Below are 17904 nucleotides of genomic sequence, written 5' to 3' on the forward strand. Positions count from 1 at the left end.
TTTTACTTTCTTTGGGATCTCTTGGAATCATTTAGGCATATTTAGCTTTGAGCTTTGCTGTTAAAATGTGTTCTGTAAACCAGCATCAGCATCTTCTGGAAGCTTGATGGATGGACAGGTCCCCACCCAGACTCAGATGAGTCTGAATCAGTGTCTTAGCACGATCCCCTCAAGAATTCCTCTCTATATCCAAACTTTAGAAGCTGTGTTGTACAACAGTATTATGGTTTGGCTCTTAACTGTCTCCCAAAGCTCATCCCCTGAAGGCTTGGTGGCCAGTTTGTGATACTGCTGGGAGGTGGTGCAAACAGTGGGGAGTGGAGATTAGTGGGAGAAAGTCAGGTCACTGGGGATCCGTCCTTGAAGGAAATATCGGGCCCTCCTTTCTCTTTCTCTTTCCTTCCCGGTGAAAGTGTTGTTCCACCATGATGTGTTGCCTTACCCCAGGCCCAAAGCAGCGTGTCCAAGTGACCAGGACTGAGCCTATGAGGCCAAATGAAGCTGCCTTTCTAAGTCACCGCAGATATTCTGTCACGGCAGTGGGAATTTGACTAACATAGATGGTTGAGAATCATTTGCAGTCATTTCTAAGTATTAGGCTAGGGCTGAAGGTTTACTAGATGTATTAGCCATTGGACTCTTAAATAATGGGGTGCTTAACTCAAGTTCCAGGGCAATGCGAAGCCTTCTTCTGACCTCCGAGGCATTGCACTACACGGGTGCACACACATACATGCAGGCAATACATTCATACACACAAAATAATAAAATATTTTTAAAAATAACAGGTGCTTTAAAGTTCTTACAATTATAGTCACTTTCTTCACTGTAGAGCATTTTATACATTTAGAGTTAGGAATGTGCGGTGTTCAAAAATGCTGAAGGTGCCAGGCATGGGGGCGCACGCCTTTAATCCCAGCACTTGGGAGGCAGAGGCAAGCAGATCTTTGTGAGTTCAAGGCCAGCCTGGTCTACATAGTGAGTTCCAGGACAGCTGGGGCTACAAGGAGATCCTGTCTGAAAAAAGACACACACAAAAAAATACTGAAGGTCGTCTTGGAACTGTTAAGGCTGGGATTCTTTTTGGTTGCTTAGAGCTCTTTAAGGCTGGTTTATGTCAGCTGGTGCTTTTTAAAGTCATACACTTAGCACTGACTGACGGTTGTTTTAAGTAATTTACACCTCTTCAGGATTTTTAAGGTTGTTTAGGTCCTAGGCCAATTTGGGTAGTTTGGGATCATAAAGGATTTAGGATCTTTTGGGATGATTTATGTTCCATGAGGTAGTGTGGGTGATCTAAGGTTATTATTGAGGGTTAGTGATTTGAAAATTTGGGTCAGGCTCTGAGGTTAGCATTAGCAGACTTGATGTTTCAAAGTCTTTTTGCTTAAGATTCATCTGGTTTCAGGGCAGGGCATGGTGGCACAGGCCTTTAGTCTCAGGACTCAGGAGGCAGAGGCAGACGGATCTCTGTGAGTTCAAGGCCAGCCTGGTCTACATAGTGAGTTCCAGGACAGCTGGGGCTACAGGGAGATCTGAAAAAAAAAAAAAAAAAAAAAAAAAAAAAAAAAATGGTTTCGTTCATTCATTACACAGATATTCTCACAGTGCCTACAGACGGCTGGGTACTACTCAAGGTATTGGGGATACCCTCATGGAGTCTAGAATTCTAGTGGAAGTTATGAAAGTCAACAAATTCAGTCAGTGAAAAGTGTTTTGAAGAAAATGGAAACAGAGAGTACCTGGCAGTGATGCCTGTTCTTGGTTCAAGAAACTCACCAAGAGTTGAGCTCAAGCAAAAAAGAGGTAAGCATGTGATAAGCTGGGGGAGTATCCCAAGAGAGAGTTGTAAGTGCCAATCCTGGAAGTAGGGGAGCTTCAGTATGTTTGAAGTACAGCAAGGTCAGACAGGAGGTAGCACTTAACTGTCCTGAAAGTTGGAGGCAATGGAGTCCCAGGAGGAAGCCAGGGCTAGACCAGTTATGGAGAGGTAGACTGGAGGACTTGGGATTGTTTGTAAGGTCATTTAGGGGCATTGAATATCATTTGGGTTCATTATGTTTACAGTTGGCTCATTTAAGGTTTAGGGAGCTCTAGCATTGTTAGGAGCCATTAAGGATTGTTTAGAATGTTTTATGGTATTTAGAATGTGTTAGTATGACAGAAGGTTATGAAATACATCTAAGAGGGACTGGAGAGATGGCTCAGCATTTAAGAACACTGGCTGTTCTTGCAGAAGACCTGAGTTCGAATCCCACATGGCAACTAACAACTATCCATAACTCCAGTTCCAGAGATCTGACACCTTCTTCTGACCTCTGCAGGCATTTTAAAGACATCGGTACACTTACATACTGTGTAATATATGCATACATATGAAATAAAAATAATAAAATATTTTTTTAAAAACGCATCCAAGAATTTAGAGTTATCATTGTTGTTAAGCATTTAGTTTTTAGACTTTTTAGCTTTTTGGTTAGGAGTACTCCAGGTCATACAGTGCTTGCTGTCATTTAGACCTTTCTTTTTATTTAATTAGTTGGGTTTTGCTTTGCTTTGGCGTATTAGGAATTGAACCCAGAGCCTCATGCAAGCACTCTGCATTGACCTATATTCCTTCCCTTTACTTACTTTTGGGAAGGAGTCTTCTGATGTTTCCCAGGCTAGCCTCAAAGACCTGTGCTCAAGGGAGCCTCCCACCTCAGTGTCCTGAGTAGCCGGGATCTTTGACTGTACCAACTATTGTATCCCTGGTTTCTCTGGGGTTATTTAGGATCCTTTTCAATTGTTACTGTCTTTTGAAATGTTTTTAGAGTTTTTTTGGCCACTAAGGTCATTTGGGAGCTTTAGGGCTCTTTAGAGTCATGTAGGGTTGATGAACAGAGTTCTAGCATCTTAGTGTCACTTGGTTTCAGTCCTTTGCGTGGGATGCTTTGTCACTGTTTAGGGTTGTCAAGGTCAGAGCACACAGGAACAGGGAACAGTAAAACGTGTCAGGAACAGTACTAGAAAGCCTGTTGCAAGGGCACCAGGCATCCTCCTGTCCTCTGGCATGGGTGTGGGCATGGGCACAGACCCAGTACTCACATGAGACCATACCACACATAGCATGAACAGACATACCCCCCACACACACACAAGCCCATACCACATACATATACACCACACACATAGTGCATGCACAGCATACATACATACACATCACATACATACACACACACCTAACACAGACACAGACATACACATACATGCACTTAAAGAAAATTTTATTTTGGGTTTTTTGTTTCTTTGTTTTTGTTTTTGTTTTTTTTGATTGTTTGTTTGTTGGGTCTTTTGGCTTTTAAGTTTTTGTTTTTTTGAGACAGGGTCTCCCTGTAGCACTAGCTGTCCTGGAACTCACTATGTAGACCAGGCTGGCCTCGAACTCACAGAGATCCGCCTGCCTCTGCCTCCTCAGTGCTGGGATTAAAGGCGTGCCACCTGGCCTTTTTTTATTTTGTTTTTTGTGGATTTTTTGTTGTTTTTTGAGACATACATTTTTTTTAATTAAGAGAAACCTTGCTGTTAGGGGCCAAACCCCAAAGAATCAAAATCCCTCGGTATATAAACAAAACCAGTGGATTTTTAGTGACTCCCCGGGTGATGGCACTGTGTACCTCAGACTCATTTAGCAGCAGACCAAAACACTCCCAGCCCCGCCCTCTGCAGAATGAGGAACTGCAGTGGCCCTGCAGTGTCAAGTAGGTCAAGTCCCTACTCATTCTGATACCTAAAAACACCAGCATTAGGGCTTACAAGGGGTTTTTTTCCAGGATCCTTGAGGTTTGGAGGATGGGGGAATTTAAGGGCATTTTTAAATCACTGAGTCAGCTGGGTAATTTTCAGTCTGTTTATTTTTGATTTAGTGTGCATCTCCTGAGCAGGCACCTGAGTCAATTATTACTTTTCTGATAATTATCTGAGTCAGTCCTGAAATAATCTTCACTGCCACTGTGTCTCAACTCTGACCCGGTTCCTGACTCCAACCAGGTCTTGGGTGCCCAGACTGGATTGAGGAACAGGGAGTGGTCTGTGTGCAAGTATACACTACAGATAGGGCTTGGTGAAACAGCTGTTGGTACATCTGTACCCAGTTCTTTTAAAGATTTTTTGGTTTTGTATTTTGCTTTTGAGGCAGGGTCTCCCTGTAACCCTAGCTAGCCAGGAACTCGCTACGTAGATCAGGTAGGCCTCAATCTACAGAGATCGGCATGATTCTACTTCCCAATTGCTGGTATTAAAGGCATGCACCAGGTAGAGACCTGGTTTAAGATTTTATTTTTTATAATTTTTTGTTTATTATTTTTATTTTATGTGTATGAGTATATTGCCTGCATGTGTGTGAGTGCACCCATGTCCTGCAATGCCTCGGAGGTCAGAAGAGGGCTTTGGATTCCCCTGGAACTGGAGTTAAGGACGGTTTGTAGCCACCATGTGGGTGCTGGTAATCAAACCCAGGTCCTCTGCAAGAGCAGTCAGTGCTCTTAACTGCTGAGCCGTCTCTCCAGACCCTTAAGATTTTATTTTTAATTACTTCTGTGAGTGTGTGCTCACACTTGAACAGGTGCCCCTGGAAGCTGAAGAATTTGGAACCCCTAGGGTTGGGAACTGACCTTGGGTACTCTGCAAGAGCAGCGTGCACTCTTAACCACTGAGCCATCTCTCCAGCTTCTGTGCCCAGTTCTTAATAAGAGAACTTCGAGATGTTAAGAAGTGGAAGCATAACTGTCTGACAGGACATTCTGGTTGACTTCAAGTTTTCAGAATTTGCAGTAGGTATTTTTTTTCTCCCTTTGGAACTTTTTGCTTTTCTGATTTCTGAGACAACTGGAAGAACAGTTTGAAGGCGGCTTCATTACCAGGCTTGGAGGAGCATGCCTGTAACCCCAGCACTTAGAAGCAAGAGACTCAGGAGCTTTCTCCATGAGACCCTACCTCATAAGACAAATGAAAGGGAGGGAGGAAGGGAGGGAGGGAGGGAGAAAAAGAAAGAAAAAGTTGGTATCCCAGGTGACTGAAATAAACCTAGGGAATTTCCTAATTTCTTGCATAGGGACTCACCTTCTGGGCTCTGCATGCTTACGGTGTCAGAAAGTTGGCTTCCTCAAAGGCCTAGAACTGTTGATATGACCCTTCCATTTTGTTTGTGTGTTTCATGATGTGTATGGACATCACACACACATATACACACCACATTCTTTTGAATACAGGAGTTTCATCTCAATCACATAGTGGTCCTCACTAGAACAGGGATTATGGAAGTAGTCAAGCGTGGAAAAACTGACCCTATTGAGGAGATGAGGCTAATCTGTACCTTTGAACTTACTAACCAGGAGATTTTATTAAAGCCTATGTAATAGAATCATAAAGAAAACATAAGCCCCACCCCAGCCTAGCTGAGGAACTATTGGCAGTTGATAGCTGCTGGAAGAAGACTTGGTTTTCTTTAAGGGTGTGATGCTGGGTAGGTTGACCAGGCTCCAGAAGATGGACCCACATCCAAGAGCATTTGGGGAACACAAATTAGACTCGATAGGCTTTTTTAAAAGTAAGAGGACACAAAGTGAGGGTGAGTATGGAAGTAGGGGCAGATCTGAGAGATGAGGAGCAAATCTGAATATGACCAAAATACATTGCATGAAATTCTCAAAAGATCAATAAAAAATATTATTTTTAAAAAAACCAATCTCACCATTATTAGGTAATTGTTTTCATACTGGCCTACACCCATATCAAACATGCTGTTTTATCTACTTTATATAATAAATGTTCTAGGTTTTTTTCTGTTATTATGATAGGTATGATATCAGAGTTGACCAAAAACACCTCAAGGGAGGAAAAGATTTATTTCAGCTTACAATTCCAAGTCACATTGAAGGAAGTCAAGGCAGGAGGTCAAAGTAATGGCTGAATAATATTTATGTTTATAATTTTATTTATATTTTTATTGAAATTTTTGTGTATTTCATACAGAACAGCTCAAACAATCTTAATTATCTTTATATCCCCGTCCCCAGTGGCAGCTCCCCCCACTGGAGCCCATATACTCTGTCATCCCTGATAAGGCCCACTGGGTTGTCAGTGTCCCTAGCTGTTCCCCAGTACAAGTCCATCCACTGAGTCTAGTCAGCCTATCTAGAGTCCCTTGTTTTAGGAAGATCAGCGCTTCTTCATCCAGCAGCAATCAGTTGCCAACATTCCTTCAGATGAGACTGAGGTCTGCTGTTCATTTTCCCAGTTCTATGCTGGGTTACTGTCTACCTGAGTTTGCATGGGACTTGTGTTATGCTGACACCATTGCCATAGAATCATATGAGCAGGTTCCCAGGAGCCTACAGTTCTCTTGTTTCCATTTGATCATGCACATCCTCCCTGGCTCTTACAATCTTTCTGCCCCCTCTTCTGGGATGGTTCCTGAGCCTTGGGTGGATGAGGTTTAATAAAGGGGTCCTGTCCAAGGATCATCATTCAGCAGACTCTTGATCTCTACACTTTGACTATTTGTGACCTTTTGTGTTCCTGGCCCTCTGTTGCATGAGGGAGTATAATTTTATTTTACTTGAACCATTACCTTAAAAGTAAAGAAGAAGGCATGAAAACTCTGCTTGATTTATTGGGATTACATGAGTCTATAGGATAAATGCAGGGAGACCCGAGAAATTTCCAATTAATGCATAAAGTACACTTTTCAATTTTAGTTTTTAGCCTTTTGTTAGATACTTAGAAATACAATATTTTATTTTACATATATGAGTGTTTTGCCTCCACATATGTAAGTGCACCTATGTTGTGCAATGTCGGTGGAGGCCAGAAGAGGGTGTTGGCCCCCGGGAACTGAACTAGAGTTACAGACAGTTGTTAGGCACCATGTGGATGCTGAGAACTGACCCAGGTCTTCTGCAGAAGAAACCAGTGCTCTTAACCACTGAGCCATCTCTCCAACCCCTATATTCTCACTGTTTTAACTTTGAAGTTCTCATTTAGTATCTCCTCTAATTCATTTCTAGCCTATTATGAGCATTTTAAACTCAGCCTTTACTTTGGTTTCTTTTAATAGCTCATAGATGTTATTGACTCTTCTCATTTTGTTAACTCAAGAGCTTTGGGCCAAACTGCTTGAGTTGATTTTTGTGACAATTTGTGTTCTTACCAAAATGGGGTTTAAGAACTTTAACCAAATTTATATTTCTCAAATATGTTCCTCATCTTTAGGATCTTTTCCTGGGATTGTTTTGGATTCGAGGCTTTTGAATGCCCTCCTCCCAAAGCTAACATTTGGTATATGTGGGAATTCTTAACAGTTTCTTCCTAAAATTATATTCCAGGCATCTCTGAGACATAATTGTCCTCCATTGTAGGGCACACCCATGCTGTCCTGTCCCTTCTGCTCCAATGTTGGCAGCAGTTACACCCCCAGAAGCCTGGGGTTCTCTGCCTCAGTGTTGCTGACTCCAGGTGGTTATGCAGATGTGGGGATGGGGGACCATGGCAACTAAAGGAGTTTAGTAAGGAGGGGTCAGCAAGAGACACAAAAGTCAAGAGTGATGCTGGGGCATTAACCTCTTATCAGCTATGTGGCTTGCAAATGTTTTCTTATCCTGAGGGATCTTTTCATTTTGCTGTGCGGAAGTTTTGCAGTTCCACCCTCTCATACTTGTTTATTTTGCTTTTCTTGTCTGTGCTTTTTGGTGTCATATCCAAAGCCAGAGTAGAAACTGTCATTTAAAAGATGAGTTGATTCTAGAGTTCTAATGTATAGTATGGTGACTGAAATTACTAATATCCATTGTTTGCCTCAAGTTTTTTAGGATCTTTATTAACTCCTCCAACACATACAACACAACCATGTGTGGTGATGGACGTGTTGATTAATGGGATTGTGGCAATCATCTCATGCTGTATATAATGCATAAAATTAGCTTTATTGAGGTATAATTGACAAAAATTGTGTCTACTGAATGACCACTGGCATTGCGGGCATGTCTGTCAATCTGCTGTACGGTTCTTACCAATGTGCCTGTGGCTTTAAGAGTTCTAATGTTAATTTAGATACTTCTAAAGTATGGATTAGTAAATTGTTATTTATACAAAGTGAACACATACTTATGTAACTTACATGCCTGGTTGAAATCACACATAATGACTTCTATTTTGCATCACTTTAAAAAGAAAATAGCAATGACAATTTTACCCAAGTTCAGTCTCGAGTAGTGCTCACTTATACTCAAACATTCCAGTAACATTCATATGCATTAAAAACTGAACAGAAAAGTCTTCTACTCACAGAAAACCCCACTCAGTAATCACCTCATTATATAAGACAGATAATACCAAAATAAAACCCAGTTCCATAAAGCAAACCAAGAATTACTGCCTCCCTTGGCAGGCTGTTAGTGCTTGTTGGGTAATCCAGGCACTCTGGCTTTTATGAGGACTATTGCTTGACTTTGGATCTTTGTGAGATCCCAAGCAAATGGTTTGTTTCTTGTCTGTCACCAACACCCCTGAGATGTTCCATAGAAAAGTCTCCTGCATTGATGTGGATGGCAAATTCAAGCTTGCCTCTTGGAACTTCATGAATTTTATTAAATTTATTTTTATTTCCATTTTATGTGTATGAGTGTTTTGCCTGCATATATGTAAGTAGACTTGCGTTGTGCAAGGCCCGCTGAGGTCATATGGATGCAGAGAACTTGGGTCCTCTGCAAGTGCAGCCAGTGCTCTTAACCCTGCGCCATCTCTCCAGCCCCCTTTGTGAAACTTTGTCAAAAGCTACTTTTGACCCACAGTTGATTTAATCCAATAATGTAGACTCTGCAGATAAGGAGGTCTATTTACACACACACACACACACACACACACACATACACACACACACACACGGGGGTGGGGGGTTCAAGGAATTAGCTTATGTGACTGGTGCTACAGTTCAAGCCCAAAGATAAGCTAGAAGCGGAACACCTTTTTTGTTTGTTTTTGTTTTTAGGCAGGGTCTCCCTGTAGCTCCAGCTGACCTGGAACTCACTATGTAGACCAGGCTGGCCTCCATCTCAGAGATCCACTGAAGCAGAATTTCTTCCTTGATGGCTGACAGTTTATTTTTTTCTTAAGGCCTCCAACTGCTTTGATGAGGCCCACCCACACTATGGAGGGGAATCTACTTAAAGTCTACTGATGTTAATCTCATCTGAAAAATAATTAACAGCAACATTTAGCATTTGTCCAAATGTCTGGACCACATCCTTACCAAGTTGACCAGCATAACCAGCCACTGCGCATTCTCTCACCACAGTGCAGAACATGGACCTAAGTCTGAAAACCTTACCTGAGACCATTAAGAGGGTGCTTCCAGTGAAGCAAAGTCTGATAGTGCACAGGTCAGAAAACCAAGTCCTAGGAAAAGATTCATTGATTTGGTCCTAGGATCTTAATGAGTCAGGGGTGATGCCAGCGTGAAATCCAGCCCTGCTGAGTCCCAGTTCTGCCCACCACAGCTCCTGCTTCTCCGATGGTCTCAGCTTGAGACTCACAGGAGGACATGCTTGATTTTCCCTTTTATTTATTTCAATTCCCCGTCCGAGCTCCACCTCTTCCTATGTACTTCCAACTCCCTCTCAAAATCATGACCTCTTCTTATATAACTAAAAAACTGATTCTCTCTCTCAGCAGCCATTGATTGCCTCTTCTTTAGGGGTGGGGCCTTGTAAAATCTCCCCCATCCATGTTGGCATGACAGCTGGTATTATCATTATGCAAGTCTTGGTTAGGCAGCTATATTGAGATTTCATGGGTGCAGCTTTCTAGGATGTGCTATCTTGCGGCAGGCATCTTGGTCCCCTGGCTCTTACAATCTTTCTGCTCCCTCTTCCACAATGTTCCCCCCATCTTAGGTTTAAGGGTTGTGTTGTAGATGTACCAATTGGAGCTGGCCATCCCATGGTCACTTATTCCCTGTATTTTGACCAGTTTTAGATCTCTGGGGTGGCCACTGTCTGCTGAAAAAAGAAGCTTCTTCCATAAAGGGTGAGAGCTACACTTTATGTATGAGGATAAGTAGAGTTAGAAATCGTACTCGTCTAAGAAAATAGTAGTAGTGGGTTCTCTCTAGGGTTTATGACCTATCCAGTAAGGGTGGTTTGTAGGTTTACAGTACCAGGCATGAGTTCCCTCCTAGTGAGCAGACAGACCTTAAGTCCAATTAGGCAGCTGCTGGTGATGCCAGAGAAAAAAGTGCCACTATTGTGCTTTTGGGTCACTTTTGTTGTTGTTGTTTTGTTGCTGCTGCTGTTGTTTTTGAGACAGGGTCTCCCTGTAGCCCCATCTGGCCTGAAACTTGCTATGTAGAGGAAGCTGGCCTCAGTCTCACAGACCTCTGCCCTTCCTCTGCCTCCCAGGTGCTGGGATTAAAGGCCTGTGCCAGCCAGCACACCTGGCTTTGGGTCAAACAGTGATTTGAATGTGTCCCCTAAATTCACATGTTGAAACCTTGGTCCCCAGTACAGCAATGCTGTGAGGTGACTAGGTCATTAGAGCTCCGCCTTCATGACTATAATAATCCTTTCACAGGCTGGATTATTGTAGGAGTGGCTTTGTTGTCATCATGAGCTCTCAGGCTAAGGGTGGAGCTCAGTGGTGGAGCTGTCTCTAACATGCTTGTTCTATCTTGCTGTGTGACTCCCTCTATGACACTATGACACAATACAAAGGTTTCTACCAGATGCTGACTCTATGCCCTTAGAAGTCCCAGAGTTCAGAATATGAACTTAATAAACCTTCTATTTTTAATAAATTTCATTGTCTCTGCTGTTTTGTTATAGCAACATTAAATGGACTAAGTACATTATAACTAGGTCTGAGCACATTCAAACCATAAGCCCTGGGGGAAGAAAAGCAACTTATCACCTAAATTGTGCTTTCATATTCTGTCCCCACCTTATAGCCAACCTCTCCCAAAAGAACTCCCCTCCCAACACACCCACACAGATGAAACCCACGAAGGACTTCTCTTTGAAAAGTGCTTTATTTAAATAAGATCTAAGTCAGGTGCATCAAAAAATATTTTAAAAGTTACAAAAATGTGGCTCCCTACTGAGGCCTTGTCAAAGTATGTAAAGATGTCTAAATGCATCTGTTTATCAGTTTACAACCAGTTGTTGAACTAGGTCATGTACCACTGTGGAAAGGCAAGTTATGATTAAGAATATTTTATACAACTAAGAAACACTAGCAAGACACACCAGAAACCATCAGAAACATCTGGAAACAGCCTGGAAATCAAGGCTGTCCATTCACAGCTCATGGACCTCTGTGCTCAGTTTAATGGTGCGGGGGTCGGGGGGGTTCCACCAGGACATGGGAACATGTCTGAAAAAAGGGATGTCACATTTGTGCTTCTTTTATTTTTAAAAATATTTTATTATTTTTATTTTATGTGTGTGACTGTATTACCTGCATGTATATAAGTGTACCCGTGTCATGCAATGCCCAGGGAGGTCAGAAGAGGGTGTTGGAATTCCTTGAACTGGAATTACAGATGGTTGTTAGCCACCATGTGGGTGCTGGGAATCAAACCTGGGTCCTCTGCAAGAATAGTCAGTGCTCTTAACCACTGAGCCATCTCTCCAGCCCCCACGTGTGCTTCTTTTCATCTAAGAGAGCCTATCATCTGACACAAGTCAGACTTTACATAAAACAATTTCAGCAGAAACTCCAAAACCCATGCTGCTTCAGGAACGAGGTCAGGGCTGGTTCCTGCCCCCACCCCACCCCCACCTCCTGCCCCTACTTTATCTCCACCACAGGGCTTGTTGCTATGGGACACTATGCTTCCCTTGGTCACTGGAAATTTTTCGCTTGGAAATGTGTCCCTGGCACCAATGTGTCCATGGTTTTCCATGTTACAAAGCTTTAAGTAAAGTACAGGTTTCATTTTGAAGGTTTTGTTTTTAAAAGAGCCATTCTTTTCTTTTGAATGCTTCTTGCCCCCTTTGGCTCCTTTCTTCTCTTACCCTCCTGACACTAAATAAACACCAACTCCACAGAACACAATTCCTGCCAAGATGTTTTTGCATGGACAACAGATTTTGGAGGGTCATCAAATGTCACAGATAAGATGATAAATGTCTTTATCTGGAAGTTTCTAGAAGCATGTTTCTTTTGGTAAGGAGTAGGGTGCAAATATTTCTCCCTGAAACATGAGCATGTCTTAGAGGCACACCCTGACCTTGAGCCTCGGGGCTCTCCTCCTAAGATGCTCTCAGCCTCTGCTCCAAGCTGCAGTCCATCCAGCATGTGACCGGTGTGGGCCCTTCACTGATACAGGCAGGCAGGCTGGCATTTGTGCTTTGGGTCCCTTTCCAAGTAACACCCCCTCCTGTTTTAAACTATCACCTCCCCACTAATACGATCAACAAGAATGTGACCTTGGGCTTAATCCGACCACCCTACTTGAAAGGTGTGGGGTGTTCCCTTCATCTGATCATTTTGTAACATAAGCCTTTGCAGGGGAATAAAAAACCCAGACACATCTAAACTGCTTTTCATAAGTGGATTCAAAACCACTGTGCATTGGTCTGATTCCTCAGGATTTCAGGTTCATTGCACTCAATTGCATAAACCCACACCAATCAGTCAGAGTTCAAAGCTGCAAGGCCAAGTGATACCAGTGAGAAAATCCAGTCCACACTGTGGTGGTCTGTTTTAGCTGTGGCTATTCCAAGGGTTTCCAAAGTTCACTGGGGGTGGGGGTGGGGGTGGTGACAGAAATGGAAACCAGGCCCTGATTTACACACACTAAGTACTTGCTCTACCACAGCACTGCGCCCCCAGCCACTACCTTTTCTCTCCCCTTGTACTGAAGATGTAACTCAAGGCCTCATACATGCTAAGTGCTGTACCACTGAGCCACATCGCCAGCCCTAAAATTCTTGATCAGTTCTTTGGATATGATAAATGATCTTGGGTCAAGATGGAAAATTGTGGCCTACATTAGTGGAAGTATACCCCTACTCCTACTCTGAGCCCTATCCTGAAAAAGACACCTACGCTGGCATCAGGTTCTCACAGAGTGCCTGGCAACCTGACATTTTACAACATCCCCTGCTTAACACTGTCATAGTCCTAATGCGATTACAGGGAGCCTTTATAAACCAGTAAGAGTTAGTGCTTATGGGGATGGGGATTCAGCTCAATGGTAGCAAGCAGAAGACCCTCAGCTCTGGAAGAAAAAGATAAATCTATCAAACATATTTGAAAATAGTTCTTAATTTGCTTTGAGAAAATTCCTACCAGCTCCCAAAGAATCATTAGGGCAATGCAGGCTTTGAACATCCAAGAAAAAAATCCGTAAGAGAAACTGTTCAAATCATTTTCTCAAATATCTGCATCCACAAAACTGCTCTTTTCCACCTGTAATGTGAGAAGCCTCAACTACCTCCAACCCCAGTTTCCCCCCAATCTGTGCTTTTTGCTGATGTGCACAGGAGTGTATGATTGAGTTGAAACCCCTCTGAGTTTCCACTCCTAAGGCAACAGCCCCCAGAAAATGGCGGGCTACAAGCTAGCTTTTTAAAAGCCCACAATGAGAGCACATCTGTGAGCCTCCTAAGGAGACTGGTGGACCAGAGAATGTCTTAGAGGCTCTGCTGAGGGACCCTCCATCCCTCAACTTCCCAGCTCTGCAGAGCTTTCTTGGTGAGCCAGTGGAGAAGAGCACCTCACTGCAGCAAGACTCAGACACATCTGACTTAGAAGCTGTTTGTCTTGCTTGGTTGAACTCCACAATACACCACCCAGCTCCTAGTATCTGCCTCTCTTGCCTCAAATGGCATCAACCACACAGACACCCAGCTGCATGGTAATCTCCCCAGTAGGGAACACAGTGAACAGACCATTCCTGCCCATTCTGCAAAATGAGGCTGGTTCTAAAGTTCAGCAGCATGGCTGCTCAGAGGCTGAGCAAGTTCCATCCTGTCTGCACAACCTCATGGGACAACCCAAAGAGCATCCTTAAGCTCCATGCTCAGTCAGCAACAGGACAACTCCTCATTCTTGGAGTCTGTCTGCATGTGCAGGTTGAGGGAGCTTGAAAGAATCCAGAGACTGGAAAGAATCAAATGTTGACTTCAAATGAAAAGCCCTGACTCCACGTGGAGGAAAACTGGCTGACTGAAGGCACCTATCATTTCTGCAGGTGGCCTCTGTCCTTTCTTCCAGTACCACAGAAGTGCTTAAAAGCTTTCTGAATACCATCTACTTCAGTACAAGCCTGGCCCTGGGCACATGAGCCAGCTGGAGCTGTGTGCAACCCAGAGAGACCTTTGTTTCAGGAGACTTCTTTAAGCCAAGAAAGCATCAAAGAGTTGAGCTGGCAGTTTGGTGAGCAGAAACACCCAGCTCCCTGACTCCTGAGGTGTCCATGGAGCCACAGACAGAGGCAGAATCCATTCTTTGCAGGCATCCCCACAGGGCAGCATGCTCATCGTGTTCTTTAAAATGATCACGTTTCCAGTGTAAAAACTATGGACTCATTGCATCTACCCCACAGTGGTCTCACTTTTTCTTCCCAGTGGACTTGCCCCAAGTGTATGTGGGGCTGTTACTTCATTCATTTCCAAGGCTCTCACAGTCACCCATCTTTCTTGGCATATGGGAAGAATCTCTTCAGATATTCCAAATGGTGAGCTGGCAGAACTCTCTATCTTTCCAAACATGGCAGGTATGTGCGAGCTGCCCCGGCAGTGGAGGAGCCAAAAGCCTCTCAGTTACCGTCCTACCCACAGGCAGTATGTCTGCTACCCTCATGGCACTTGTGCTGGCTGCTTGGAATTTAATTGCATGTGAAAACATCAGGGAGGCACATGGACATAAAATGCGCGCACACACACACACACAAACGCACACACACACACACACGTACATATGCACACACACACACACACACATGTACACACATACACACACGTGCAAAGGAAAGCGTCCAGCATTCTGTGGGTCTCTTCAGGTCAGTGGCAGCCCCTGGAGAGTCTGGATTCTCCACATTCCTGTGGCTCAGATACTTGCAGGGGTCTCGGCTATCTCCTCCAGCCTTTGCCGAATCATTAGTCGAAGCACAGTGTACCTGGAGGCAAAACCAGCCTGAGGTAGAAGGCAGTCTGCAGTACACCCGATGTTACCCTCCCCACCATCCAAGCAACACGAGCCTGGCCTTTTGTCCCTTAGCTTTCATCACTGGCCACTCTCAGCCGCTTCATATAGCTCTCTCCACACTAGGATGAGCAGAGATAAAAGGTCAAATCCAGCCAGGTGTGTTGGCGCACGCCTTTAATCCCAGCACTCGGAAGGCAGAGGCAGGAGGATCTCTGTGAGTTCAAGGCCAGCCTTGTCTACATAGCGAGTTCCAGGCCAGCTAGGGCTACAGGGAGACCCAGTCTCAAAAAGACAAAAAGAAAAAAGGTCAAATCCGAATTACATTCTTCACTATGGTACGAAGTCTGAGAAAAGATGGATAGAAGCAGCTATCAACAGCAGAGTTGGGACCACTAAAGGCATGCAGTTCGGGAGACACTGTATAGTGCAGATGCACAGGAACCATGAATCCTCGTCTAGGCTGAAACATAGGAAACTGCCAGTATTTCGTCTTTGGGGGGAGCCTAGCAGAATGGCAACTTCATAGGTTCAACATACACCAGGACCAGCTTCTGCACTCCTACCCTGCCATGTCTCTGAGCTGTGGTACTGGAGTGGGTATCATAGCACACTGTGGGGCATAGTCTTCATGTCTGGGGCTTTGTACTGCACAGTAAAAAATATTTTTAAAGTCTAAAGACATAGTTAAGTGTTGGATAAACTGTTAATTGCTATGTTACTAATTAGTGATAACAGCAAATACAGATTTGGTGTAATTCTTCAGTGCTTAAAATCCAATGCTCTACTGGACCCATGAAAGGCTGTCTGTTCTCGACTAAATGATACAGAAATAATGACATCATCTCCGGAAAGAAGCTTTGTTGAACTTTTCAACCCAAATGAAATTTCCAGAAAAGACATTTAAGGGAAGAAGGATGGTAAGAAGGGATTCTAGAGTGGGTGGCTCAGGCCACATCCACTGCTGAGATCACCTTCCTGAAGTCCCCAGAGCCTCTGATTTTGGTTAGCAGTCCTGGCCTGACACTCCTTCAAACACAGGGTGGCAATGCTTGCCCCAGGAACTGTGGTGCCCCCTGAGATGACACCAGACTCTGTCCTCAGGGAGATTCATATGAGGGAAGCCATTATTTAAGACTTATCTCCCAAAGTTCATGTGTTTGGAACTTGACTTCCCATGGGGTGATGTTGGGTAAGTAGTAGGACCTTTAAGAGCCAAGGGCTGGAGAGTTAGCTCAGCTATTAAGAGCACTGGTTGCTCTTGCAGAGGACCCAGGTTCGATTCCCAGCACCAAAATGGTGACTAACAACTGTCTATAACTCCAATTCCAGGGCATCTGCTACCCTCTTCTGATCTCCTCAGGCATTGTATGACATGGGTGCACTTACATACATGCAGAGAGGCAATACACTCGTACACATAAAATAAAATTAAAAAAATAAAATTTAGTTCGGACCCGCAAGCCTCTCTCTCTGGGTTAAGTTGATCTGCCCTCTGTGCCTTGACTCTCCAAGCCTCATTCACCCTCCCATCTCCCCCACCAGTCTCTCCTCCTAGCCTGGGTCCTGTCCCATTCCTTGTCTTGGCACCCTAGACAAATGGGGAACCACCACTGCTGCCTGATCCTTTGCACCCAGACCAACTTAGTTCCTCCTTCTTGGGTCCCCAGGAACACTCTGGGCCTGGACCCACCCTCACCTCCCTTTACTTCCCTGGGCCTGCACAACCTGCCAGCCAAGGCTGACCTTTCCTTTTCCTGATCCTTTGCATCCAGACCAACCCAGTTCCTCAGTACAGTCCCCAGGAGCCCTTGGGGCCGCTTCCTGCCCCCATCTTCCTTTGCATCTCTGGGTGGCATAGCCACCAGCTGCCCTAGACCAGCATCTTTCCTGGGCCCGGCTCCCAGGCCAGTCCAACCCCCAAATTCCTGAAGCCAAAATCTTTCCTGGAGGGATACAGACCTTAGGAGAAAGCCTGAGAACATTTGACCCACATCTGATTTGGGCCTCTGTGGGAACTCCTGAAGACAAAAGCAATCTGGCCACTCCAATATAAAATCAAAAGAGAGAACAAAGGAAGGCTTGAGTCTCACACAAGAATCAGAAACTACCAAAGAAATCCATGTGTCAAAGTCACAGAGAAAAAATAATAACACAAAAACCAAAATAATATATCCTCACCAAGTACCAACAGTCCTCTAGAGGAGTACAATGAGAGCTCCCTAGAGATAACACAGGACATGGAACTCAAAAGAACAATTATAAACATGATTAAATAATTCAGTGAATTTAAAGAACACACAAATAGAGTACTCAAAGAACTGACTGAATGAATGCAGAAAAGAGAAATACTGAAGAATACTCAGGCTGAAATGAAGAAGGAAGTGAAACGCTCAGTAAGCCAATTAGAAACGACAGGAGAAAGCCTCAACAACAGGATGAACGAAATGGAAAACAGAGTATCAAGACTGGAAGATAAAGTGGATGAACTAGACCACTCAAGCAAAGATTATGAAAAATTTAAGAAATCACAAGAATGGAATCTGCATGAATTGTGTGACACCATAAAAAGACCAAACTTTCGAATCATAGGCACACAGGAAGGAGAAGAATCCCAAGATAATGGCATGGACCAGATCTTCAACAGAATCGTGGAAGAAAATTTCCCAAAATTAAAGAAAGATATGCCCATACAAATACAAGAAGCATATAGAACACCAA

General features: G+C 43.9%; 1 protein-coding gene across 3 annotated transcripts in view; it reads right to left on the bottom strand.

Annotated features, from left to right (window-relative positions):
• Positions 1-11573: 11573 nt before the first annotated feature.
• The window catches only part of Rassf2 (Ras association domain family member 2), a 45560-nt gene continuing 39229 nt past the window's right edge, over positions 11574-17904 (bottom strand). For all 3 annotated transcript variants that reach the window (XM_029564853.1, XM_008835895.3, XM_008835896.3), the window contains exon 11: positions 11574-15157. In XM_029564853.1, the coding sequence (XP_029420713.1) occupies positions 15088-15157 (70 nt within the window). In that variant the 3' untranslated portion in view covers positions 11574-15087. The remainder of the gene's footprint in view (positions 15158-17904) is intronic.

The sequence above is a fragment of the Nannospalax galili genome, unplaced genomic scaffold, assembly GCF_000622305.1.
Source record: "Nannospalax galili isolate Female #2095 unplaced genomic scaffold, S.galili_v1.0 scaffold118, whole genome shotgun sequence".
Lineage (NCBI taxonomy): Eukaryota > Metazoa > Chordata > Mammalia > Rodentia > Spalacidae > Nannospalax > Nannospalax galili.